Here is a 27,605-nt window from a genome sequence, read left to right as displayed (position 1 = left end):
GATCTAGGACCAGGTAACTACTCTCTCAGTACTGTGCAGGGTCTGTACTAATAAACAGTCTCAGGGTAGGAGTCCTGATCTAGGACCAGGTAACTACTCTCTCAGTACTGTGCAGGGTCTGTACTAATAAACAGTCTCAGGGTAGGAGTCCTGATCTAGGATCAGGTCCCCCATGTCCATGTAATGTTATTCACACACACACGCACGTACGTACACGCACGCAAACACACACACACACACACACACACACACACACACACACACACACACACACACACACACACACACACACACACACAGTGGGGATTACCCCCATGTCAGTATAAGGAGAAAGCAGCATGCGGCTGACTCATGGATTTTCTCTGTTACGTGACATCCTGTCTCAGTCCCCAAATGGCACCCTATTCCCTATGTAGTGCACTAGGGCCCATAGGACTCTGGTTTAAAGTAGTGCACTACACAGGGAATAGGGTGACATTTTGGACCAAGACACTCACTAAACTAAGGAGACAGTGGTTATGTGGACCTGACACTCACCTGTGTTCAGGACTCTTCTCCTTCTCTCCTCCTCTCTTCCTCTTCTCCTCTTCTCCTCTCAGCATACCTGCTCTAGCTGCCTTCTGGTTTCCCCCTTTGATTTGAATCTTCTGAAGATGTTTCACCTTGTATTGAATATAGGTCTCTGTTATAGGTCTCTGCTAAGAGGCTTTACCATGCACCCTATTCCCTATATCGTGCACTACTTTTGCTGTCCTTGAAACCTTCCTCCAGGAGGAGACAGTCGGACGGAAGAGGACAAGAAAGTGGGGATGGATTATTCCACTATTAATATGGGATTGTAACGGTTGATTGATTGAATTAATGTATTTGGGGGTGGCAGGTGGCCTAGCGGTTAAGAGCATTGGACCAGTAACCAAAAGGTTGTTAGTTAGAATCCCTGAGATGACTAGGTGACAAATCTGCCGATGTGCCCTTGAGCAAGTCACGTAACCCTAATTGATCCTGTATGTCGCTCTGGATAAGAGCATCTGCTAAATGACTAACATGTCAAATGTAAACCATTTAAAGTTGAAAGCTGCTACATTTGTAAGGAACCAACATTAAAGGCCGGTCTGATTATATACTTTATTATTGCATTGTGAAAGTGATAGAGTAGTTGAGGAATCTCTGGATACTGAACTGTTGACCTCTGCATGGAGGAAGACCAGTGTAAATGCACTTCTAACAGTGGGTGAGCAGAGGAGAGCAGTGCTTGGAAGTAGCATTGCAGCATCCCTGTGAGCCTCAAGCCGACAGTTGCAACCAAGTTGCTGTTTACATCCCCCGCAGATTTAGAGAGAGAGAGAGAGAGAGAGAGAGAGAACTTTTAGTCAGGTTTGTTATATTTGGCTATGTGGGGGAGTGAAGTCAAGCGTGCACCTGACACTTTTTTGGAGTGCTCATAGCGCGCTGTAGCATTGCCAAAACAATGATGTGATATAACGTGATACCATGGGAAAATAATGGAAACGCACCAGAGATGCTACAGACAGGAGTGAATTTAACGGACCTAATAACCGTCACAGCTCGCGCCACCGGGGACCGGATGGAATACAAACTGAATAGTCAACGAGTGACTCACCTTTTATACAGTCCGTTATTTATGGTGAGCGTGCGATCTGCTGTGCGCACAGCTCGCCAACACGTCAGTTAACGGTCACCTTGTAGTCGCCTGTAAATGAAGAAGATCTTAAATGAGTCTGCTGAACAAACGTCGTTGAACTAACAAGATGAATTATGAGTTTTGGATATCGACTATGTGGGACTAGAGATGTGACCTCTTTATTTTTACCAAGTCATGAAAGTTATTAAGTAACCTAACGGAACATTCAACTAATCTCTCAAGGTGAGTTCAGTTCACAATAATTGAACAAATGAATATTTCAAGGATTAATATGCAGAGTAAGTTTATGGATTATTGTTGTTTTTGGTGTCAGATGTAAAGACTGATTGCTTAATTACAACTTTTTGATAGCCCCTATCGTAGCCCCGCCCCAGGCCATGACACTTTAAAAAAAAGTGTTTTCTTACAATGTTGAACTGTGTGTGTCTGTGTGTTTGTGTGTGTGCGTGTACTTGTCACTCAGCCTGTGTTGTGAAAACCCACCGCTATGTAGGCCAACCCACTTGGCTGCTCGTTACTATGGGAACCATGGCCCTGGCTGGCACAGGCTGAGTGGGCTGCTGAGGGCCATGCTGTGTGTGTGTGTGTGTGTGCATTTCAGTGTTTGTATGTGTGTGTGTGTGTGTGTGTGTGTGTGTGTGTGTGTGTGTGTGTGTGTGTGTGTGTGTGTGTGTGTGTGTGTGTGTGTGTGAGCTTCCAAGCAGTTAGAGATAGAGAAAGGACATTACATAATAATGATATATTTGTGAAATGAAAGATGTACCAGGAACAGTTAGTTCCCTCTAGCAGAAACTCATTCCACAGTCTCTTGTGGTCCAGCACTGAATGATACACTGACTAAACAAGTGACAGCAAGAGACAGGCCATTTTGGTGCTGTGTTGTTGACATGATTCAGTAACAACGTTTTGCTTCTCTCTCCGTCCCTCTTCTTCTTCTTCTTCTTAATTTCTCTCTCGCTATCTCAGATGGCCCTCAGTCCCGTCCTTCTCTTTCTCCTCTCTCTGATTGGCTGCGGGCACTCCCAGGATGACATCATCGACCCCGGCCGGGCCCCTCCCCCTCCTCTGGGTTGCGGTGTAAACGTGGACCCCCTCTACCGGACGTTGTGTGACCTGGAGTCTGTGTGGGGGGTGGTGTTGGAGGCCGTGGCCTGTGGTGGAGCCATCACCTCCCTGGTTCTCTCCGTGGTTCTCCTAGCCAAGCGCCACTCCATCCTTGACCCAGATCGGCGCTCCGGCCTGGGTCCTCTTCTCCTCCTGCTGGCCTCCCTCTTGGTTCTCTTCTCCCTGTCCCTGGTCTTCCTGGTGGGGCGTAACGAGGCCCTGTGTGTGGTCCGCCGGGTCCTCTGGGGCCCCCTGTTCGCCCTGTGCTTCTCCTGCCTCCTGGCCCAGGCGGTGCGGTTGAAGAGGCTGGTGTCTGGAAAGTCTAGCCCCAAAGGGAGCTCCCTGGCTGGGCTTGGCATGGCCCTGGCCCTGGTCCAGGGGATCATCTCTGGAGAGTGGCTGCTGCTGACAGTGGTGAGGGAGGGCCACGGGGCCTGCGACTACCCACCGTTAGACTTTGCCCTGGTTTGCAGCTACGCCCTGGGGCTGCTCCTGACGGCGCTTGGCCTCTCCCTGGCTGTGGTGTTGTGTGGAGGGGAAGGGGGAGAGGACGAGGCAGAGGAGGGTAGTGACGGAGGGTGCGAGCGGCGTTGGAAGTGCAATGCCGTATGGCTCTTCCTGTCCTGCCTGGCGTCCCTGTTGCTATGGGTCTCCTGGCTTGTGCTCTATCTCTATGGCGACGCGGCGTTGAGGGGGGCGTGGTCGGGTGGTGGAGAAGGGCGGCGACCGGACTGGGATGAGCCGGCATTGGCAGTTGCCTTGGTGGCGCAAGGTTGGATCATCCTGTTATTTCACGCTATCCCAGAAGCCCACCTGTGTCTGAGGGACCCGCCGGTCCCCAGTCAGCAGGACTACTTTGACACCAGCCAGCCCCTGCAGCCCTGCTTCCAACAAGAGGTGCCATTACCTACACACACCCTCACACACAGGCCCTACGCAGATAACCAGACCTACTCTATCGAGGAACACAGCGCAGGTACACTGTGTGTGTGTGTGTGTGTGTGTGTGAAAGGCTATGTGTGGGTTTATGCAAATGTTTGTGTATTTGCAAAAGATTTAAGTCTAAATAGAATGATTGTCTACAGAAAAAAAAAAACTAACGATTAATTAGTAGCATCCACTTGATTTGTGTTTGCTCTCTCCCTGGGTCGAGTCTCAGCACTGAGAGGTGGGTCGTACCATAACGGACATGGGGGGATGCGTCCTGGGATCCCCTTCAGAGGCCACATGTACCAGCCCACTGAGATGGCCCTGGTGATGAACGGAGGAACGGTTAGTGTGTCTTATCTCACACACACAAAACGCACAACACCCATGTTCATATTATATTTAAGCAATAAGACCCGAGGGGGTGTGGTATATGGCCAATATACCACGGCTAAGGGCTGTTCTTAGTAGCGACGCAACGCGGAGTGCCTGGATACAGACCTTAGCCGTGGAATATTGGCCATATACCACAAACCCCCAAGGTGCCTTATTGTTATTATAAACTGGTTACCAACGTAATTAGAGCAGTGAAAATACCCGTGGTATACGGTTTTGTCATACCCGTGGTATACGGTCTAATATACCCTGGCTGTCAGCCAATCAGCATTCAGGGCTCAAACCACCCAGTTTATAATATTATATTATTACATATTAACTCAACTACCTCTTACCCCAGTACACTGACTCGGTACCGGTACTCATTCTATATAGCCTGTATATAACATCGTTACTGTTATTTTATTGTCTTAATATTTTATTTGTATCTATTTGCAAATGTTCTTACTTTTTAACTGCATTGTTGGGAAAGGGTTCATAAGTAAACATTTCATGGTAAAGTCTACACTTGTTGTATTCGGCGCATGTGACAAATAACATTTGATTTGATTTAACACATATGCACACACACACACACACACACACACACACACACACACACACACACACACACACACACACACACACACACACACACACACACACACACACACACACACACACACACACACACACACACACACACACACACCCCCTAACCACTTGTCTGTCTGTAACAGATGCCTACCGCTCCGGTGAACTACACAGGGAGACAGCTGTGGTGAGAGGGGAACCTTGAAACCGGTCTCCATGGCAACACAGCATATTATGGTGCCGGAATGCTCCGGAATGTTTCCAATGTCATTCATAACCCCATCAATGCCTCTACCTCACCTCACCACTGACTGTACAAAGCACTGCAACAAGGAATTTACCCCTAGCCACAGATCTAGGATCAGCTCACACTAACTTTTTATACACTTTGGTCATTGAGAGGAAAAGGGAAAAACTGATTTGAGATCAGTGCTCAAAAGAAATGTCATTCCAGGATTGACTGCACGAGATTCAGAGATGGGTAACAAAGACATTGCCTGCCCCTTCTTAACCCATGCAGACTGGAATGTATCCCCAATGATGATGATGAACGTCAAGCTCGCTCAGTGAACAGTTATCGGTTGCGTCCCAAATGGCACCGGCTCAGGTCAAAAGTAGTGCACTACATAGGAATAGAGTTCCATTTGGGATACAGTAATGCAGACTTCTGTTTTTAAAAAATATTTTTATCTTTTCTGTTTTGTTGTTTTAAAAAGGGGGGGGGAAAGCCTATATGACACACCAGAACAGTGGTCAGTCCCAAATAGAACTCTATTGCCTATAAAGTGTACTACTGTTGGCCAGAGCCGTGTGGTTCTGGTTCTGGTTGAAGCACTGCATTATAAGGAATAGGGTTCCATTCTGGAGGCATTCAGTATTTATGTCAATTCCATCCATCCACCGTGCTCACTAACCTCGCCTGCCCACTCATGTTCTCTACAGACTCTGTGTGACGCGTCTCAAATGGCATTCTATTTCCTTGACCAGGATCCAGAGGGTTCTAAAGTAGTGCACTATGTAGAGAATGGGGTGCCATTTGGGATGCGGAACACGAGAGTTGCTCCTATTGATGATGATTATGACTCTATTAGATGTGTTGGGACACGTAAACAAGTGTTTTTTCTAAGACTCTCGGCTTTGTGTTTGGTGCACCGGAGTTGTTGTGATCAAGCACTTTATTAAGTTAATCTCTGCTGTCACTATTTGGGATATAACGTTCGTATGGCATATTTCTATGGTGAATGTAATGATAGTGAAATTGAATTTATTATTGGTGTCACAAACGAGTACTGTATTTTTTTGGTGTGGTTCTATGTAATCAGTAGTTTTGTTATGGGGTTGTTGTAATACATTTTGAGAGTTTTTAACAGGGAGTGCAATATCAGTATGATTATTTGGCAGAATATACAGTATATGAATTAATGGTAGGATCTGCACCTCATACTAACGTTATACATTTCAGAGACTTCTTCTTTGCTCTTTGCGTGTTTTATCTCCCAACACCTGAACAGTGAGGCAACCTATTGTCCTTGATTGGACTAATCTGCTGCCTCTTAATCCCTATGGTGCTCTAACCTTGGAATAACCCATTTAGGGAAACTGATAGGGGGGATTGGTATTAGTGGCTTTACTCTGACCAGTCGTGTACTCCTGTATAAGGCTATTATATTATCATCCTATGTCCTGATAGAGAGGAGGGCTTGGTTGCATGTCTCTTAAACACAATTCTCACACAAACTCAATTAAATAAAATATAGATTATAGATTAAACTGTTTGGATCGACACATTATTGAGGTGTCTGTAGAAGGCTTTGTAGCATGCAAATTTGAAGGCAGAAACATTTCTATATTAAACTGTTTGGAAGGTTTATTTTGCTTCTATCTAAAATGACAGATTGTTTGCGTTTTAACATGATATACCTTGCAGCAGCCGTGCTGTCTTGGTAATAATAGTATGTAGCATGGAAAGCTTAAAACAGAAAAGGTTCCAAACCTTGTAGGCTTAGGGCTTGTATCTATCTCTGGTAAAAGCCACTGGCATGGTAAGTGACTGTCATGAGCTGACCGTTTTAATAAGCTACAGGCTTTGCTAGTGAGCATCCTGAATGGCATCCTGGTCAAACGTAGTCCACTATATAGGGAATAGGATGCCATACTGGACACACGTGTAACAGCTAGGCTACAGCAGCATCCTGAATGGCATCCTGGTCAAACGTAGTCCACTATATAGGGAATAGGATGCCATACTGGACACACATAACAGCTAGGCTACAGCAGCCTAACGCCCTCTGCTGTTGGTAACAGAGTCTATTTGGGTTCCATAAAGCTAGAGGTTTTTAATGTCACGTGCACAAGGACAGTAAAATACATTTATTGCCCAGCTCAAAGCCCAACAATGCAGTAATCAATAACAATGTAATACTGAGAATAACAGGGTAGAACAAAAACACACAGTAAATAAAAAATAAGAAATAAGAAGAACATAATAAAGTAAGTAAGCATACTATATACAGGGTCAGTTCCAGTACCATATTATAATGTGCAGGGATACTGGATCTATAGAGGTAGATATGTATAGTGGTAAACATACTATATACAGGGTCAGTACCATATTATAATGTACAGGGATACTGGATCTATAGAGGTAGATATGTATAGTGGTAAGCATACTATATACAGGGTCAGTTCCAGTACCATATTTTAATGTGCAGGGATACTGGATCTATAGAGGTAGATATGTATAGTGGTAAACATACTATATACAGGGTCAGTACCATATTATAATGTACAGGGATACTGGATCTATAGAGGTAGATATGTATAGTGGTAAGCATACTATATACAGGGTCAGTTCCAGTACCATATTATAATGTGCAGGGATACTGGATCTATAGAGGTAGATATGTATAGTGGTAAACATACTATATACAGGGTCAGTACCATATTATAATGTACAGGGATACTGGATCTATAGAGGTAGATATGTATAGGGGTAAACATACTATATACAGGGTCAGTTCCAGTACCATATTATAATGTGCAGGGATACTGGATCTATAGAGGTAGATATGTATAGTGGTAAACATACTATATACAGGGTCAGTTCCAGTACCATATTATAATGTACACGGATACTGGATCTATAGAGGTAGATATGTATAGGGGTAAACATACTATATACAGGGTCAGTACCATATTATAATGTACACGGATACTGGATCTATAGAGGTAGATATGTATAGTGGTAAACATACTATATACAGGGTCAGTACCATATTATAATGTACAGGGATACTGGATCTATAGAGGTAGATATGTATAGTGGTAAACATACTATATACAGGGTCAGTTCCAGTACCATATTATAATGTACAGGGATACTGGATCTATAGAGGTAGATATGTATAGTGGTAAACATACTATATACAGGGTCAGTTCCAGTACCATATTATAATGTACAGGGATACTGGATCTATAGAGGTAGATATGTATAGTGGTAAACATACTATATACAGGGTCAGTTCCAGTACCATATTATAATGTACAGGGATACTGGATCTATAGAGGTAGATATGTATAGTGGTAAACATACTATATACAGGGTCAGTTCCAGTACCATATTATAATGTGCAGGGATACTGGATCTATAGAGGTAGATATGTATAGTGGTAAACATACTATATACAGGGTCAGTTCCAGTACCATATTATAATGTGCAGGGATACTGGATCTATAGAGGTAGATATGTATAGTGGTAAACATACTATATACAGGGTCAGTTCCAGTATCATATTATAATGTACAGGGATAGTGGATCTATAGAGGTAGATATGTAGAGTGGTAAACATACTATATACAGGGTCAGTACCATATTATAATGTACAGGGATACTGGATCTATAAAGGTAGATATGTATAGTGGTAAACATACTATATACAGGGTGAGTTCCATATTATAATGTACAGGGATACTGGATCTATAGAGGTAGATATGTATAGGGGTAAACATACTATATACAGGGTCAGTACCATATTATAATGTACAGGGATACTGGATCTATATAGGTAGATATGTATAGTGGTAAACATACTATATACAGGGTGAGTTCCATATTATAATGTACAGGGATACTGGATCTATATAGGTAGATATGTATAGGGATAAACATACAATATACAGGGTCAGTACCATATTATAATGTACAGGGATACTGGATCTATAGAGGTAGATATGTATAGTGGTAAACATACTATATACAGGGTCAGTTCCAGTATCATATTATAATGTACAGGGATACTGGATCTATAGAGGTAGATATGTATAGTGGTAAACATACTATATACAGGGTCAGTACCATATTATAATGTACAGGGATACTGGATCTATAGAGGTAGATATGTATAGTGGTAAACATACTATATACAGGGTCAGTTCCAGTATCATATTATAATGTACAGGGATACTGGATCTATAGAGGTAGATATGTATAGTGGTAAACATACTATATACAGGGTCAGTACCATATTATAATGTACAGGGATACTGGATCTATAGAGGTAGATATGTATAGGGGTAATGTGACTAGGTATCAGGATATATGATAAACAGAACAGCAGAACAGCAGCAGTGTGTAGAGTCAGTATAAATGTATGTGTGTGAGCAAATTATGGAGTGAGTGTTTGCCCACACTGCATGGTTGCATCCCAAATGGGTCAAAAGTAGTGGAGTAATAAGCACATGGGCTTTCCAAGAGCTCTGCAACTTGATTGAATATGTTTTGTTATTCTGCACGTTTTTGAGAGAGAGAACCATTTGACTCTCTCTCACACACACACACACAGCATATGAGAGAGAGAAAGATAAAGAAAATACGAGGTGTAAAGAAGGGAGAGAATCAGGAGATAGGACAGAGCGACAGGAGGAGCGTGCCGTTGAGCTTTGTTGCTATAGACACACGAGGACGATTACTAGAAGATTATCTGACAGTATTTCCGGGTCAAGGAGCAGTACAGCACTGGTGTACACACGTTTCTACGTGAGTCTTCAAAGTAAGTCAACTTTAATGCCGTTATTTCTAAATATTGAATGATGAAACGTTCAAGTAGTCTTCCAAGTAGCGAATTGCTGTGTTCACCCGTTGCAACGTGTTTTATCACCGGTGACGGATTATTTGGCCAGCTAACATGGCAAGCTAGCTAACCCTAACACCCCATGCACACATTCAATCGATGCTGCTTGCTAGCATAACTTGACTTACACTGATCAAGCTGTTTTGCAAAGTACATTATAACATAGGCAAATAGACTGGTAAATGTTATTGTTTTGTATAACTTACCTGCGTTAACTGAACTGGCAGTGTTTGAATCTGCAGACGGCTTTTCATGACGAAGTGGTTTTCGTGTCCGAGAAGACAGGAAGATGCAACACCGTGGCAAAGGTCTTTATTGATCAGGTAGCTAACGTTAGATGAGATCACCATAAAATAAATCACATTATCAATTGATCAAATCGCATCAACAACAATCATCAATTGATCACCAGTCAGTGTATGTGAATCACTGATTATAAAACACCTTCCTCCACATGTGCTGGGATTGGCTGCCAATTTGGATAGACAACCTATGAAACATAGTACTTTAGCCAACATCTACTGTAAAAGTGTACTGTTAGTTTTTAATCCAGGCGTTATCCCCTGTAGGCTCAACGTCTGGCCCTACAGAGGGAGATAGACAAGGAGTCCCAGTCCACGGTTTCAGTCAGATCACTGGTTAGTATCTGGTTCTGTGTTGCTCTCCAAAATGACACTGCCTGCATCCCAAATGCCACCATATCCCCTATTTAGTGCACCACCTTTGAACCAGGACACATTGGGTCAGAAGAAGTGCACTATATAGAAAATAGGGTTCCATTTAGGACACACGCTGTCAAAATCAATATTGTGTCCATTTTAAACCTAAAATCATTCTCTACTATGTCCTTTGAAGTGACTGCTTCTTTCAAACAGATACATATTGTGGGATGTTTATTTTTCTCAGATGGTCCAAGCCGACACAGGCAACAGGATGGTTACCATGAAGAAGACGAACAAGAAGAGTGGGAAGGACACCCACGCTGAGGAAGAGATCTCAGAAAACACTTCCATAAACCAGGGGAATAACGAAGGAGTGAAGAAGAAAAAGAAGACGAAAGGAGATACTCTGGTAGAAGAAGAGCAGGTGTCATCCAATGGGGAAGGGGGGAATACGGAAGGAGAGCAGGAGAAACAGAAAGGGAAGAAGAAGAAGTTGTCGTCTGGGACCAACGCTGAGGAAGCCATGACTAATGGAAATGACGGAGGGTGCGGCCAGAAGAAGAAAAAGCAGAAAGGTGTTAACACTGTCAAAACGGAGGTAGAGACAGAACAGAGTGAATTAAAGGACGAGAAAGGAGTAGTGGAAAATGGGCCAAAGCAGAAAAAAAAGAAGCTCTCTCAGGCAGAAGAGACAGAGATCAGCGTTGTCAAGGTAGAGGAAGGAGAGATGATAGAAATAAAGAAAGGCAAGAAAAAGAAGGGAAAAACAGAGGAAGAAAAGAAAGTGAAAAAGATCCCTAAAGCTGCTGAACCAACTGAGGAGAGTCAGGAGGGGGAGACGAAGAAGAAGGGTAAGAAGAGAGCAGTCGCTGAGAAAGGAGAGGCAGAGAAAGAAATGGTAGTAAAGAAGAAGAAAGGAGAGACGAAAGAGAGAGAGAGCGGAGAGGCAGTGAAAGAAATGGTAGTAAAGAAGAAGAAAGGAGAGACGAAAGAGAGAGAGAGCGGAGAGGCAGAGAAAGAAATGGTAGTAAAGAAGAAGAAAGGAGCTGAGGCCACAGTAGCAGTACAGGAGGAGGAACAGAATAACACCAAAAAGAAGAAACCCAAATTCTCCAGCAGCGCTGCAGACACCACCATGGAGACGGAAGGAAAGGAGGGCAAGATGAAGAAAGAGAAGAGAAAGGCCTCTGCACTAACAGAGAAGGAGGATGTGATGGTGGTGGACAAGCAAAAGCACAAACATATGAAAAGGGTGGATACGAAAGGAGTAGTGGAACAGTCGGAGGACGGAGAGAGCGAGGGAAGGAAAAAGAAGGTGAAGAAGAGCTCCTCTGAGGTAGAGACAGAAATGGAGGACAGCACCCCTCACAAGAAAGGGAAGAAGATTATGACGAAGGGGAAAAAGAAGATAAAGGTGGAGAGCTGCACCCCTGAAGACCAGGAGGTGAGTTAAAGGGGTTAAGGGTCAGAGGTGAAGAGGTTATCAAATCATGGGTCTCCTTCAGCAAGGTACAACATTGTGGAACGTTCAGATAGACATATATGATGTAGAACAAACATGTCTCTCTGACATGTAGAATGAGGAATCATGTCGGCTCTATTCCTGACATTTCTGTCTGAAACGGTCCACAATGTTTGCCTATGGAAGGTGGCCCTGATTCTAGAGCCATTTGAAAGGGGGGTCCTTGTTGAAAGTATTGTAAAAAGCATGCGCTGACACACACCCAAAATGCTGGAGGTGCTGACTAACAGAATAGTTAACTGTTAAATTAATATATGCTCACAACAATTGAATGGGTAAAACAGTGTTGACTTTCTTACTTAATTGTTTCTACTTAAAGGTATTAAAACGCTGACAGTATCAGTATGAAGGTCTGTAGTTGTCTGATATGTTGTTTTGCTCCAACCCCCAGAGGGACCAGACGGACGTGGTTTTCCTGTCAGAGACCAGGGGAAACGCCTTCGAGATCAATATTGATCAGGTAGATCGCTAACGACCAATTAGATCTATTTGGATCCTGTGAATCCCACTTGCCAGTCCACCAATCCAAGTCTCCGTTCCATCTCTCTGTCACTGTGAGAAAGAGAAATGTAATTTCTTCCTGGTCTGAATTAAACATTTGTATATTGATTTTCAAATCAAATGTATTTATATAGCCCTTCTTACATCAGCTGATATCTCAAAGTGCTGTACAGAAACCCAGCCTAAAACCCCAAACAGCAAGTAATGCAGGTGTAGAAGCACGGTGGCTATGAAAAACTCCCTAGAAAGGCCAAAACCTAGGAAGAAACCTAGAGAGGAACCAGGCTATGAGGGGTGGCCAGTCCTCTTCTGGCTGTGCCGGGTGGAGATTATAACAGCACATGGCCAAGATGTTCATAAATGACCAGCATGGTCAAATAATAATAATCACAGTAGTTGTCGAGGGTGCAACAAGTCAGCACCTCAAGAGTAAATGTCAGTTGGCTTTTCATAGCCGATTATTGAGAGTATCTCTACCGCTCCTGCTGTCTCTAGAGAGTTGAAAACAGCAGGTCTGGGACAGGTAGCACGTCCGGTGAACAGGTCAGGGTTCCATAGCTGCAGGCAGAACAGTTGAAACTGGAGCAGCAGCATGGCCAGGTGAACTGGGGTCAGCAAGGAGTCATCATGCCAGGTAGTCCTGAGGCATGGTCCTAGGGCTCAGGTCCTCCGAAAGAGGGAATTAGAGAGAGCATACCTAAATTCACACAGGACACCGGATAAGACAGGAGAAATACTCCAGATATAACAGACTGACCCTAGCTGCAGCATAAATACTGGAGGCTGAGACAGGAGGGGTCAGGAGACACTGTGGCCCCATCCAATGATACCCCCGGACAGGGCCAAACAGGCAGGATATAACCCCACCCACTTTGCCAAAGCACAGCCCCCACACCACTAGAGGGATATCTTCAAACACCAACTTACCATCCTGAGACAAGGCCGAGTATAGCCCACAAAGATCTCCGCCACGGCACAACCCAAGGGGGGGCGCCAACCCAGACAGGAAGACCACGTCAGTGACTCAACCCACTCAAGTGACGCACCCCTCCTAGGGACGGCATGGAAGAACACCAGTAAGCCAGTGACTCAGCCCCTGTAATAGGGTTAGAGGCAGAGAATCCCAGTGGAGAGAGGGAAACCGGCCAGGCAGAGACAACAAGGGCGGTTCGTTGCTCCAGAGCCTTTCCGTTCACCTTCACACTCCTGGGCCAGACTACACTCAATCATAGGACCCACTGAAGAGATGAGTCTTCAGTAAAGACTTAAAGGTTGAGACCGAGTCTGCGTCTCTCACATGGGTAGGCAGACCATTCCATAAAAATGGAGCTCTATAGGAGAAGGCCCTGCCTCCAGCTGTTCGCTTAGAAATTCTAGGGACAATAAGGAGGCCTGCGTCTTGTGACCGTAGCGTACGTGTAGGTATGTATGGCAGGACCAAATCGGAAAGATAGGTAGGCGCAAGCCCATGTAATGCTTTGTAGGTTAGCAGTAAAACCTTGAAATCAGCCCTTGCCTTAACAGGAAGCCAGTGTAGGGAGGCTAGCACTGGAGTAATATGATCACATTTTTTGGTTCTAGTCAGGGTTCTAGCAGCCGTATTTAGCACTAACTGAAGTTTATTTAGTGCTTTATCCGGGTAGCCGGAAAGTAGAGCATTGCAGTAGTCCAACCTAGAAGTAACAAAAGCATGGATTAATTTTTCTGCATCATTTTTGGACAGAAAGTTTCTGATTTTTGCAATGTTACGTAGATGGAAAAAAGCTGTCCTTGAAACAGTCTTGATATGTTCTTCAAAAGAGTGATCAGGGTCCAGAGTAACGCCGAGGTCCTTCACAGTTTTATTTGAGACGACTGTACAACCATCAAGATTAATTGTCAGATTCAACAGAAGATCTCTTTGTTTCTTGGGACCTAGAACAAGCATCTCTGTTTTGTCCGATTTTAAAAGTAGAATGTTTGCAGCCATCCACTTCCTTATGTCTGAAACACAGGCTTTTAGCGAGGGCAATTTTGGGGCTTCACCATGTTTCATTGAAATGTACAGCTGTGTGTCATCCGCATAGCAGTGAAATTTAACATTATGTTTTCGAATGACATCCCCAAGAGGTAAAATATATAGTGAAAACAATAGTGGTCCTAAAATGGAACCTTGAGGCACACCGAAATGTACAGTTGATTTGTCAGAGGACAAACCATTCATAGAGACAAACTGATATCTTTCTGACAGATAAGATCTAAACCAGGCCAGAACTTGTCCGTGTAGACCAATTTGGGTTTCCAATCTCTCCAAAAGAATGTGGTGATTGATGGTATCAAAAGCAGCACTAAGATCTAGGAGCACGAGGACAGATGCAGAGCCTCGGTCTGATGCCATTAAAAGGTAATTTACCACCTTCACAAGTGCAGTCTCAGTGCTATGATGGTGTCTAAAACCAGACTGAAGCGTTTCGTATACATTGTTTGTCTTTAGGAAGGCAGTGAGTTGCTGCGCAACAGCTTTTTCTAAAATTTTTGAGAGGAATGGAAGATTCGATATAGGCCGATAGTTTTTTATAATTTCTGGATCAAGATTCGGCTTTTTCAAGAGAGGCTTTATTACTGCCACTTTTAGTGAGCTTGGTACACATCCGGTGGATAGAGAGCCGTTTATTATGTTCAACATAGGAGGGCCAAGCACAGGAAGCAGCTCTTTCAGTAGTTTAGTTGAAATAGGGTCCAGTATGCAGCTTGAAGGTTTAGAGGCCATGATTATTTTAATCATTGTGTCAAGAGATATAGTACTAAAACACTTTAGTATCTCCCTTGATCCTAGGTCCTGGCAGAGTTGTGCAGACTCAGGACAACGGAGCTTTGGAGGAATACACAGATTTAAAGAGGACTCCGTAATTTGCTTTCTAATGATCATGATCTTTTCCTCAAAGAAGTTCATGAATTCATTACTGCTGAAGTGAAAGCCATCCTCTCTTGGGGAATGCTGCTTTTTAGTTAACTTTGCGACAGTATCAAAAATACATTTCAGATTGCTCTTATTTTCCTCAATTAAGTTGGAAAAATAGGATGATTGAGCAGCAGTGAGTGCTCTTCGATACTGCACGGTACTGTCTTTCCAAGCTAGTCGGAAGACTTCCAGTTTGGTGTGGCGCCATTTCCGTTCCAATTTTCTGGAAGCTTGCTTCAGAGCTCGTGTATTTTCTTTATACCAGGGAGCTAGTTTCTTATGACAAATGTTTTTAGTTTTCAGGGGTGCAACTGCATCTAGGGTATTGCGCAAGGTTAAATTGAGTTCCTCAGTTAGGTGGTTAACTGATTTTTGTCCTCTGACGTCCTTGGGTAGGCAGAGGGAGTCTGGAAGGGCATCAAGGAATCTTTGGGTTGTCTGAGAATTTATAGCACGACTTTTGATGCTCCTTGGTTGGGGTCTGAGCAGATTATTTGTTGCGATTGCAAACGTAATAAAATGGTGGTCCGATAGTCCAGGATTATGGGGAAAAACATTAAGATCCACAACATTTATTCCACGGGACAAAACTAGGTCCAGAGTATGACTGTGGCAGTGAGTTTTTTGTAACTATATATGAATAAAATATGAATGCATTATATTATACAAATGCTTATTAGTGAATGCTGTTGTCATTGATTAACACAATGCTGCAGTCAAACATATTGGACACACACCAACCAATATAAATGCTCTATACTGATTAAGTAATACCCTGGTCTGTGTCAGGGATACTCCCAAGTGATTGCAAAGCCTGCAAAGTGATTCTGCTGTTTTGCCAATAATCAGATCTTTTGCCAATAACTGAGTATTTTTATTTTTTAGACTAGGAGTACAGTAAATATAATCACCAACCACATGTTATAGACTATAACATGGACTATAGAGTATATGTTGTGTACTATATAACATGGACTATAGAGTATATGTGTGTACTATATAACAGAGTATATGTTGTGTACTATATAACATGGCCTATAGAGTATATGTTGTGTACTATATAAGAGAGTATATGTTGTGTACTATATAACATGGCCTATAGAGTATATGTTGTGTACTATATAAGAGAGTATATGTTGTGTACTATATAACATGGCCTATAGAGTATATGTTGTGTACTTTATAACATGGACTATAGAGTATATGTTGTGTACTTTATAACATGGACTATAGAGTATATGTTGTGTACTATATAACATGGACTATAGAGTATATGTGTGTACTATATAACAGAGTATATGTTGTGTACTATATAACATGGCCTATAGAGTATATGTTGTGTACTATATAAGAGAGTATATGTTGTGTACTATATAACATGGCCTATAGAGTATATGTTGTGTACTATATAACATGGCCTATAGAGTATATGTTGTGTACTATATAAGAGAGTATATGTTGTGTACTATATAACATGGCCTATAGAGTATATGTTGTGTACTTTATAACATGGACTATAGAGTATATGTTGTGTACTATATAACATGGACTATAGAGTATATGTTGTGTACTATATAACATGGCCTTCATATAAAACGATGGTCCTATTATATTCCATAGGGGAGACGCCTGGCCCTGCAGAATGAGATCGACCAGAAGTCCAATCCAGTCCTACTCAAACCGGTACCATCGGTCAGTACTCTTATGTCAGGACACCAAGGTGTATCCGAAATTTGGGGTCACATACCAACTCTTCTCTGTTACAAATCATTATGTGGAATATAAATATGACGTTCTTCCCTTCCAGGGTTTGGGCCAGTGGGGCACTGCCCAGTTTGACAGTTCCGACCAACACAATAAGTTCCTGCGGTTGATGGGCGGCTTCAAGAAGGGCGGGCAGCCAATGGCAGCGAGCGGTGCGACGGGAGGGCGGGCCAACATGGCGCTGACTAAAGACGGACAGCAGAGCTTGCAGCAAGGCCTACTGGGGGAGTTTGAGCGCGCTCAGTCGCGCCGCATGGACTTCACGGGAAAGGGGGCGGGACTTGGGTTCTCAGCGCCGTCCAATAAGAAGTTCTCGATTGACATCAACACAACCCGATCGGTGCGCTTCGATGACTGAGTCTGGACGGACCCTTGAGTGTGTGTCTAGCATCCAAAACCGATTTGGATGAGTGTGTGTACCTTTTCTCTTGCAGGGTCTTGGGAGTGTCTGTCTGTGAATGTGGTGTGTATGAATGTATATACAGTACCAGTCAAAAGTTTGGACACAGCTACTCATTACAGGGTTTTTCTTTATTTTTTACTATTTTCTACATTGTAGAATAAAACTATCAAATAACACATGGAATCATGTAGTAACCAAAAAAGTGTTAACCAAATCAAAATATATTTTATATTTGAAATTCTTCAAAGTAGCCACCCTTTGCCTTGATGACAGCTTTGCACACTCTTGGCAAATATATTTTGATTTGTTGAACACTTTTTTTGGTTACTACATTATTCCATATGTGTTATTTCATCGTTTTGATCTCTTCACTATTATTCTACAATGTAGAAAAAGGTAAAGAAAAATCCTGAAATGAGGTGTGTGCAAACTTTTGACTGGTAACAAAAATATAAATGCAACAATTAATGATTTTAATGAGTTACAGTTATAAAGAAATCAAATAAATTCATTAGGCCCTAATCTATAGATTTCACATGACTGGGCAGGGGTGCAGCCATGGATGGGCATAGGCCCACCCAATCAGAAAGGGCATTTCCCCACAAAAAGGCTTTATTACAGACAGAAATACTCAGTTTTATCTGCTGTCTGGGTGGAGGGTCTCAGACGATCCCGCAGGTGAAGAAGACTGAACGTCGAGGTCCTGGGCTGGCTTGGTTACACGAGGTCTGTGGTTGGTTGGATGTACTGCCAAATTCTCAAAAATGACATTGGAGGCAGCTTATGGTAGAAAAATGAACATTCAAATCTTTGGCAACAGCTCTAGTGGACATTCCTGTAGTCAGCATGCCAATTGCACACGCCCTCAAAACTGAGATATCTGTGACAAAACTACACATTTTAGAGTGTACACAATTAGAGAAATAACATTTGTGTGTGTATGGAACATTTCTGGGATCTTTTATTTAAGCTCATGAAACATGGGACCAACACATTTATATTTTTGTTCAGTGTATATGAGTACTGTGTGACATAAGGCTGCACCTATCCACCTGTGGTATCAATGAGAGCAGAGCTGTGTGTGTTTCTGCCTTCTGACTGGTCCAGTATGATGTGATGCTTCCTGGCTGTATGATATGAGGTTGTTGGCATCCTGAATGGCACCCTACATAGTGCACTACTTTTGACCAGCAGCCTATGGGCCCTGTAGTGCACTATATAGGTAATAGTCTATTACAGTCAACTAATGCCTTAACTGAACATAACATGATAAACACTGGCAGTTGATAAGCTGTCAATTAGACATTTAAACAGCATAGAATTGTTTACACACAGTCAACAAATGGACATCTATGAATGATGGTCAGTTGGGGCTCTATTATATAAAGGATTTTTAAAAAATCTTTAAAATGAACCTGGTAAATAACTAACATTGGAACAGGTTGAGTAGTTCATACATGATGCACTTTATTTGACTCTTAAAAACACATGTGCCTCTGCTGACAAGTACAGGAAGAAATGAGACAAAGAAACAAGTATTGTTTTGAAACGACAGAAGAAACAACTCTTAGAGAAACCAACAAGCCATCTCCATTTCTCTGACTTGGTGCAGAAAGGACCACGTGGTCGTATGAGTCTTAAAAACGGTGCCACCACAAAATGACAGTTTCAATTCCAGCGCTTTACTTCAACATCCCAAGTGTAAGCCGTCTGAGGCCCAATCCCAAATCAAGCCCTACTCACTAGCGTGTAGGGTTTAAGGGTCGATTTGGAATTGGGCCTGTCTATACTGGTGACTGTCTCCCCAGGTGTGTGCACTCATTCACTACCTCTCATGGATTTAAAAGGAAAGGTCTGGTGGAAGACATATGCTAGTAAATCCATGGGGGATACATGAGAGCACACTTCAGGGAGAAGGGTATGGGATCAGAAGGTTACCCCGGATCAGAAGGTAACCCCGGATCAGTGCTATTTATTCCTGCTTCTAAAGGGCTACATGGGGTGCAGGCTTTTGTTCCAGCCAATCACTAACGAGACTAATTCAGCCAATCAAGGCCCCAGTGATCAGTTGAATCAGGTGTCCTAGTGCTGGGTTGGAACAAAATCCTGCACCTCTACTGTAGCCTTGTAGAACCAGGAGGGAAAAAAATGCTGCCTTGCTGTAGGTTGTAGAGGGAGGAATCTACTGTTGAGGTATCCCCCTTAACATAAGGCTCTGTGTGTGTGTGTGTGTGTGTGTGTGTCGAGGTATCCCCCCCTGAACATAAGGCTCTGTGTGGGTGTGTGTCAAATCAATGACTCATGTCCAAGCATCTGTACATGACCTCTACAATATTTTGGTCCTTTGTACTCACAATGCATTGTTTACAATCTAAGTGTGAGTGATTGTGTTTGTCTCAGAGATAGGGAAGCTGTGTGTTCCTTGAGGAAGGGAAAGGGGTCCCTGCCGGGGGGGCTGGAGAGGTGAGGGGTGCACGCCGCCCGCTGGTCCCTGCTCAGGCCTGCAGGTACTCAGGTTGCACCCTGGCCACCTTGCGGAACTCTTTGGCGTGCGTCCGCGGGCACTGCATCTCACACCAGCTGATAGGTACCATCTGGGCTCCTGAGAGGAGAAACAGAAATATACTACTGATAGACACCACCTGGGCTCCTGAGAGGAGGGAAACAGAAATATACTACTGATAGACACCACCTGGGCTCCTGAGAGGAGAAACAGAAATATACTACTGATAGACACCACCTGGGCTCCTGAGAGGAGAAACAGAAATATACTACTGACAGACACCACCTGGGCTCCTGAGAGGAGGGAAACAGAAATGTACTACTTGACAAAAGTGTCAGTTGGTTTCAGTTAACCAAGGGTTGTGTTAACCTGTTGGGGCTAGGGGGCAGTATTTTCACTAATCTGTATCGCCTAGCCTATTTTTCTGAGCATAACACCTCGTTTATTGCAAAGTGTGATTTCCCAGTAAAGTTCTTTTTAAATCTGGCAATGCAGTTGCATTCACGAGATGTTAATCTATAATTCTATGAATGACAATATTAAATTTTAACAATGTTTTCGAATAGTAATTTTGTAAATTGTAGCGCTCATTCACCGGAAGCATTTGAGGGAAAATATTTTCTGAACATCACGCGCCGATGTAAAATGCTGTTTTTATATATAAATATGAACTTTATCGAACAAAAAATGCATGTATTGTGTAACATGATGTCCTAGGAGTGTCATCTGATGAAGATTGTCAAAGGTTAGTGCTGCATTTAGCTGTGTTTTGGGTATTTGTGATGCATGCTAGTTGCTTTGAAAATGGCAGTGTGATTTTTTTTTTGGCTGGGTACTCTCCTGACATAATCTAATGTTTTGCTTTTGCTGTAAAGCCTTTTGGAAATCGGACAACGTGGTTCGATTCAGGAGAGGTGTATCTATAAAATGGTGTAAAATAGTCATATGTTTGAGAAATTGAAGTTGTAGCATTTATGAGGTATTTGTATTTCGCGCGACGCGATCACACTGGCTGTTGACTAGGGTGGGGTTCCCAGACAGGTTAATAACCTGTTGGGGCTAGGGGGCAGTATTTTCACGGCCGGATAAAAAACGTACCCGATTTAAACTGGTTACTACTCTTGCCCAGAAACGAGAATATGCATATAATTAGTAGATTTGGATAGAAAACACGCAAACGTTTTTAAAACTGTTTGAATGGTGTCTGTGAGTATAACAGAACTCATATGGCAGTCAAAACCCTGAGAAGATTCCATACAGGAAGTGCCCTGTCTGACAATGTGTTCTCCTTCTGTTGCATCTGTGCTGTAACGTGACATTTTAAGGCTTCAATTGGCTCTCTAAAGCCGCCAGAAAGTGGAATGGGGTGTCTGCTGTCTCTGGCCAAAGTACAGTAGCTCTGTTTGCGAGTGGTCAGTCTGGGGACAGTGAGACTGAGATGCGCGTTCACGAGACTTCTAAAAAAAAAATTCTTTCAGCGTTTGAATGAATACAACGTTGCCCGGTTGGAATATTATCGCTATTTTACGAGAAAAATAGCATAAAAATTGATTTTAAACAGCGTTTGACATGCTTCTAAGTACGGTAATGGAATATGTTGAAATTTTTTGTCACGAAATGCGCTCGCGCGTTATCCTTCGGATAGTGACCTGAACGCACGAACAAAACGGAGGTATTTGGATATAACTATGGATTATTTGGAACCAAAACAACATTTGTTGTTGAAGTAGAAGTCCTGGGAGTGCATTCTGACGAAGAACAGCAAAGGTAATCCAATTTTTGTAATAGTAATTCTGAGTTTAGTGAGCCCCAAACTTGGTGGGTGTCAAATTAGCTAGCCTGTGATGGGCGAGCTATGTACTCAGAATATTGCAAAATGTGCTTTCGCCGAAAAGCTATTTTAAAATCTGACAGCGTTTGCATAAAGGAGTTCTGTATCTATAATTCTTAAAATAATTGTTATGTACTTAGAGTAATTTTGTAAATTCACCGGAAGCTTTCGGTGGGTATGCTAGTTCTGAACATCACATGCTAATGTGAAAAGCTGTTTTTTGATATAAATATGAACTTGATTGAACAAAACATGCATGTATTGTATAACATAATGTCCTAGGAGTGTCATCTGATGAAGATCATCAAAGGTTAGTGCTGTATTTAGCTGTGGTTTTGGTTTTTGTGACATATATGCTTGCTTTGAAAATGGCTGTGTGATTATTTTTGGCAGGGTACTCTCTTGACATAATCTAATGTTTTGCTTTCGCTGTAAAGCCTTTTTGAAATCGGACAATGTGGTTAGGTTAACGAGAGTCTTGTCTTTAAAATTGTGTAAAATAGTCATATGTTTGAGAAATTGAAGTTATAGCATTTTTCAGGTATTTGTATTTCGCGCCACGCGATTCCACTGGCTGTTGACTAGGGTGGGACGTCTAGCCCATAGAAGTTAAGGAGGGTAGCCTAGGGTTAAGGACAGCCCTGGGCTAAGAACAGCAGTGTTGTTGTCATGTGACCAGTCTTACCTGCTTCACTGTGGGCTACCACCACCCCCAGCTCGTTCTCTGCTGTGGTCAACAGGTAGTTGGACTGGACGTCTCCCAGGGAGATCTGGGGGTCAGGCGGTTAAAGAACAACACTTGGAAAGGCACAGAATCAGTCATCTTGATCACATAATGAGTAGTTATTTGGGATGCAAGGTGATTCGTAGATCAGTGGTTTTGTGTGTTCTGTTTGGCTGATCTCTAACATTGCTTAAAAATGTCAAATTGTGAATATGGTGAAAGCTACACTGCACTAAGGGAATAGAACCAGCCCAATATCAGTCACTGGTTGACTGTCCCTGTGTTACTACCTAGTTAATGAACTGGAAAGACTGTCAAATGGAAGGATACGACTTTAGCCAGGACGATGTCTCCAGGACGGAAGCTTTTATACGTCTCCACCTGCAACAGAGGTCAAAGGTTATAGTGGTTCCCAGTCTATTACAATTCAAGAATGAGCTAAGACGGTATGACACCATGACAAACAGCAACAGACGGTATGACGCCATGACAAACAGCAGACGGTATGACGCCATGACAAACAGCAAGACGGTATGACGCCATGAGAAACAGCAACAGACGGTATGACGCCATGAGAAACAGCAACAGACGGTATGACGCCATGACAAACAGCAACAGACGGTATGACGCCATGACAAACTGCAACAGACGGTATGACGCCATGACAAACAGCAAGACGGTATGACGCCATGAGAAACAGCAACAGACGGTATGACGCCATGACAAACGGCAACAGACGGTATGACGCCATGACAAACGGCAACAGACGGTATGACGCCATGACAAACGGCAACAGACGGTATGACGCCATGGGAAACGGCAACAGACGGTATGACGCCACGAGAAACGGCAACAGACGGTATGACGCCACGACAAACAGCAACAGACGGTATGACGCCATGAGAAACAGCAACAGACGGTATGACGCCATGACAAACAGCAACAGACGGTATGACGCCATGACAAACAGCAACAGACGGTATGACGCCACGACAAACAGCAACAGACGGTATGACGCCACGACAAACAGCAACAGACGGTATGATGCCATGACAAACAGCAAGACGGTATGATGCCATGAGAAACAGCAACAGACGGTATGACGCCATGACAAACAGCAACAGACGGTATGACGCCACGACAAACAGCAACAGACGGTATGACGCCACGACAAACAGCAACAGACGGTATGACGCCACGACAAACAGCAACAGACGGTATGACGCCACGACAAACAGCAACAGACGGTATGATATTTCATGACAAACAGTAACAGATGGTATGACGTCATGACAAACAGTAACAGATGGTATGACGTCATGACAAACAGTAACAGATGGTATGACGTCATGACAAACAGTAACAGATGGTATGACGTCATGACAACCAGTAACAGATGGTATGACGTCATGACAAACAGTAACAGATGGGTCTATATGATACCAAACATGATATTTTCACAATAGATTGATTCAAAAACATACCCTGTCTTTTTCTGTTGCTCGTACATCTTCTTTCCTGTGTATATTAGTGAAGTAAACAGTAGATTAGTTTTCAACAGTTTTGACGGTTATGGCACCCTATTCCCTATATAGTCCCAAATGGCACCCTATATAGTCCCAAATGGCACCCTATATAGTCCCAAATGTCATCCTGTTCCCTATATAGTCCCAAATGGCATCCTGTTCCCTATATAGTCCCAAATGGCATCCTGTTCCCTATATAGTCCCAAATGGCATCCTGTTCCCTATATAGTCCCAAATGGCATCCTGTTCCCTATATAGTCCCAAATGGCATCCTGTTCCCTATATAGTCCCAAATGTCATCCTGTTCCCTATATAGTCCCAAATGGCATCCTGTTCCCAATATAGTCCCAAAATGGCATCCTGTTCCCTATATAGTCCCAAAATGGCATCCTGTTCCCTATATAGTCCCAAATGGCATCCTATGTAGTGTACTACTTGTGACCAGAGCCCATAAGTTGCCATTTGGACCCCAGTCAAAAGTAGTGCACTAAATAGGGACTAGAGTGGCATTTGGGACACTCCATGAGAATAACAGTAATAAGACAATCCCTGTTACCTGATGGTTCCTCTAAAACGGTCCTTCAGTGGTGTGGAACCAACGTAGAGGATGTGGACCTTGGCAAACCTGGGGTTGATACTGGTCACCTGGACAGGAAGGGAGACCGATCAGGGCTGTTATAAGTTACGTTAAACACACACACCTATTGTTGAGAGCTTGGATCAGTGACAAGAGCACCTCATCTATCAAGCCTCAAAATTATTCTGTCCGGTTTAATCCAGGTGATATGCACAGCTTTTTAGCACTACGTAGGTCTACAATAACTACCAGGGTGTAGAAAAAGTTGACACGCACGTCAAGAGCTCTCCAAACCTCACCTTACAGGTGACTATGGCTCCTACATCTGGTAGTAGCTGAGCCTCGGTTTCTCTCACCACCGAGATGACTGGTAGCTGCACACACACACACACACACACACACCCCGACTGAAGTGTCAATGTAAAGACAAGGAATGATTAAGGTGTGAACATGTTACATTTCGTTCCCACAACACCGCATAATTCCTCAGGGGTTCCAAGTGAACAAACCTGGAGTGGTTTCTCTACTTCCAGGAATGTTACACAATAAATAACCATTGACATGAGTCCCACACCCAAACCCAGCCCCAACTGCTTTCCCCCCATGCCAATAAACCAGCCACTCCCCTCTTATCCCCTCCTTTCACCTCCTCTCATCGTCCCTCCCCGTCACACTTCTGATCACACCACATAAATCACATTTACATAAAATCAAATGTTATTTGTCACATACACATGGCTAGCAGGTGTTAATGCAAGTGTAGCGAAATGCTTGTGCTTCTAGTTCCGACCGTGCAGTAATATCTAACAAGTAATATAACAATTCCACAACTACCTTATACACACAAGTGTAAAGGAATGAATAAGAATATGTACATAAAAATATATGAATGAGTGATGGCCGAACGGCATAGGCAAGATGCAGTAGATGGTATAGAGTACAGTATATACATATGAGATGAGTAATGTAGGGTATGTAAACATTATATAAAGTGGCATTGTTTAAAGGTCATTTGGGTCATTCCAAAGCAGACACTCTTCTCCAGTGCAATTTCCAGTTGTTTTTCTTCAACTAAGGTAGGTGTTCCCATGCAGCTCAGGTGGTAGAGCATGGTGCTTGCAACACCAGGGTTGTAGGTTTGATCCCCACGAGGGACCAGTATGAAAATGTATGCACTCACTACTGTAAGTGTCTCTGGATAAGAGTGTCTGCTAAATGAGTACAATGTAAAAACAAATGTAAAAAAATGTAAGACAGCCACATATCACAGTCACAGGAAGTAAAACCCTCAAAACCCTAAAATCCTTGCATCTATAATCCGTGCTAGTCAGAAAAGACAAGGGATGTTAATGCTTAAAAGACCAGCGCAGCAGGGGTGTGTTCATTAGTGGCAGACTGTAGCAAAATGTTTGGCTGTTTAGTGTTTACTCTAGGAAACAAACGGAACTGAACTACCTGAATTTGTCCAATAGAAACTTGTTTTTGTTGCAAATGGTTAAAGTTGATATTTCTGCAACTAATGAATACACCCTAGTACTCCCGTCCGGTCTCACCTCCTCTCCTTCGTTCTTCCTGAGTACGTAGCCTGCTAGCGAGGAGTAGATGTAGCCGTGTCGTAGGTACACCCCAGTACCGGGCATACAGTCATCTGTGCTGCATAGCCTATCACCTGCACACACACATGCAGAGAGAGAAACATTTTTACTTTTTCCAGATATCCAGAGAGACTTACAGTAGGTGCTTTCAACTAAGGTAGGAAAGACAACCACTGTCATTACAAGTAAACACACACAGGGAGATTGACACACACACACAGGCATAGAGAGAGAGAGAGAGAGAGAGAGAGAGAGAGAGAGAGACACACACAGAAAGAGAGAGACACACATATGCATAGAGAGGCACACGCAAGAGAGAGAGAGACACACGCATAGAGGGAGAGAGAGACAGGGAGAGAGAGATGGGTAGAGAGAGACAGGTAGAGAGAGACATGGTTAGTGTAAACAGAGTCCAGCTGATCTGTCACATTTCCAATAGTAGAATATAATCAGTCTGACAAAAACAATCAGAATCGCTAAATCACTCAAGAGTGTCTCGTCCCAGTTCCTGTCAAACAGATGTGCATATCAAACGACAATCAAAATAAAATCCCTGCCCTTATAGTTTACATTTCGTTGACATTTAGTCCAAGTCCTCGGGGTTAATTCGCCATTTGCACGTAGAGTCGATCACAACAAGAGATGGAACGCTTGGAATTAGTGGGCTCCCCGTTCGCTCCTCCCCGAGGCGGTGGGCAGGGCACTTAAAAAATGTGATGGGTTTGAAAAGTACCTAAAAGTCAACATCGCTAACTAGACCTCACAAACTCGTAATTTAGCAAACGATGTCATGCGTTGTACCAAGTGACTATGCATTGCGTTTGTATTTCAGATACTGTGGAATAAATACACTAGATTAGGTCACGTTAGTTCACTAGTTAGCTAGAAAACAGTAAAATAGACTATGTGAGCTAGTTAGCTACCTAGCTAGGCTAGAACGTAAACGAGCATGGTGGTGGTACAGCACACATTTTCCCGTGCTATAAATAGCAATATAACCTTCAAAAACATATTGCCTAACATATTTGTCTAATGGTCTCAAATGTTTAAAGAATGCCGTTATCAACTCAGTTTAAACGTTTGTAATCTCAGACTCACCTGGAACACACAGCTTCATGGGCGACATGTTTTCGAGAAGAACGCAAGCCGATTGGATGTGACCTGAGCTCAAGTCTTTGACGGAAAGGTTGGTCCGCCATCTTTGTTGTGGCTTTCCGGATGAAATCCGTGTCCTGGTTCTGAGTGCATCAAGTCTAAAGTGACC

At 43.1% G+C, this 27,605-nt stretch overlaps 3 protein-coding genes and 1 long non-coding RNA gene across 11 annotated transcripts; 2 read left to right on the top strand and 2 right to left on the bottom strand.

Annotated features, from left to right (window-relative positions):
• Positions 1-1,106: 1,106 nt before the first annotated feature.
• On the bottom strand, positions 1,107-10,088 carry LOC145862530 (uncharacterized). Its single transcript, XR_014381978.1, has 4 exons — positions 9,999-10,088; positions 3,947-4,018; positions 1,622-1,711; positions 1,107-1,310 (listed from the first exon to the last, which is right to left on the bottom strand). It is a non-coding gene; the product is annotated as an uncharacterized LOC145862530 (long non-coding RNA).
• Positions 1,328-6,494, top strand: LOC106595904 (G-protein coupled receptor family C group 5 member B). The gene is made up of 4 exons (XM_045709422.2): positions 1,328-1,885; positions 2,630-3,743; positions 3,927-4,039; positions 4,810-6,494. The coding sequence occupies exons 2-4, from the start codon at positions 2,630-2,632 to the stop codon at positions 4,852-4,854; spliced, it is 1,272 nt and encodes a 423-aa protein (XP_045565378.1). The 5' UTR covers positions 1,328-1,885; the 3' UTR covers positions 4,855-6,494.
• On the top strand, positions 9,608-20,657 carry LOC106595916 (uncharacterized). Of its 7 annotated transcripts, none has more exons than XM_014182942.3 (7): positions 9,653-9,711; positions 10,035-10,115; positions 10,362-10,430; positions 10,699-11,898; positions 12,368-12,436; positions 17,039-17,110; positions 17,226-20,657. In XM_014182942.3, the coding sequence occupies exons 4-7, from the start codon at positions 10,699-10,701 to the stop codon at positions 17,538-17,540; spliced, it is 1,656 nt and encodes a 551-aa protein (XP_014038417.3). In that variant the 5' UTR covers positions 9,653-9,711; positions 10,035-10,115; positions 10,362-10,430; the 3' UTR covers positions 17,541-20,657. The 7 variants fall into 7 exon arrangements, with proteins under 7 accessions (XP_082822983.1, XP_082822980.1, XP_014038417.3 ...); XM_082966852.1 differs by having other exon boundaries at positions 9,661-9,711; positions 10,035-10,100; XM_082966854.1 differs by lacking the exon at positions 10,035-10,115 and having other exon boundaries at positions 9,645-9,711.
• Positions 19,028-27,570, bottom strand: LOC106564310 (exosome complex component CSL4). Of its 2 annotated transcripts, XM_082966861.1 has the most exons (8): positions 27,440-27,570; positions 26,300-26,415; positions 25,046-25,120; positions 24,726-24,814; positions 24,128-24,161; positions 22,974-23,024; positions 22,605-22,689; positions 19,028-20,187 (listed from the first exon to the last, which is right to left on the bottom strand). In XM_082966861.1, the coding sequence occupies exons 1-8, from the start codon at positions 27,465-27,467 to the stop codon at positions 20,081-20,083; spliced, it is 585 nt and encodes a 194-aa protein (XP_082822987.1). In that variant the 5' UTR covers positions 27,468-27,570; the 3' UTR covers positions 19,028-20,080. The 2 variants fall into 2 exon arrangements, with proteins under 2 accessions (XP_082822987.1, XP_082822990.1); XM_082966864.1 differs by lacking the exon at positions 25,046-25,120.
• Positions 27,571-27,605: the final 35 nt, after the last annotated feature.

This window comes from Salmo salar, chromosome 02 (genome assembly GCF_965601325.2).
Source record: "Salmo salar chromosome 02, fSalSal1, whole genome shotgun sequence".
NCBI lineage: Eukaryota > Metazoa > Chordata > Actinopteri > Salmoniformes > Salmonidae > Salmo > Salmo salar.
Note: the sequence above shows the minus strand (reverse complement) of the source record. Positions and strands in the feature narration are given on the sequence as shown.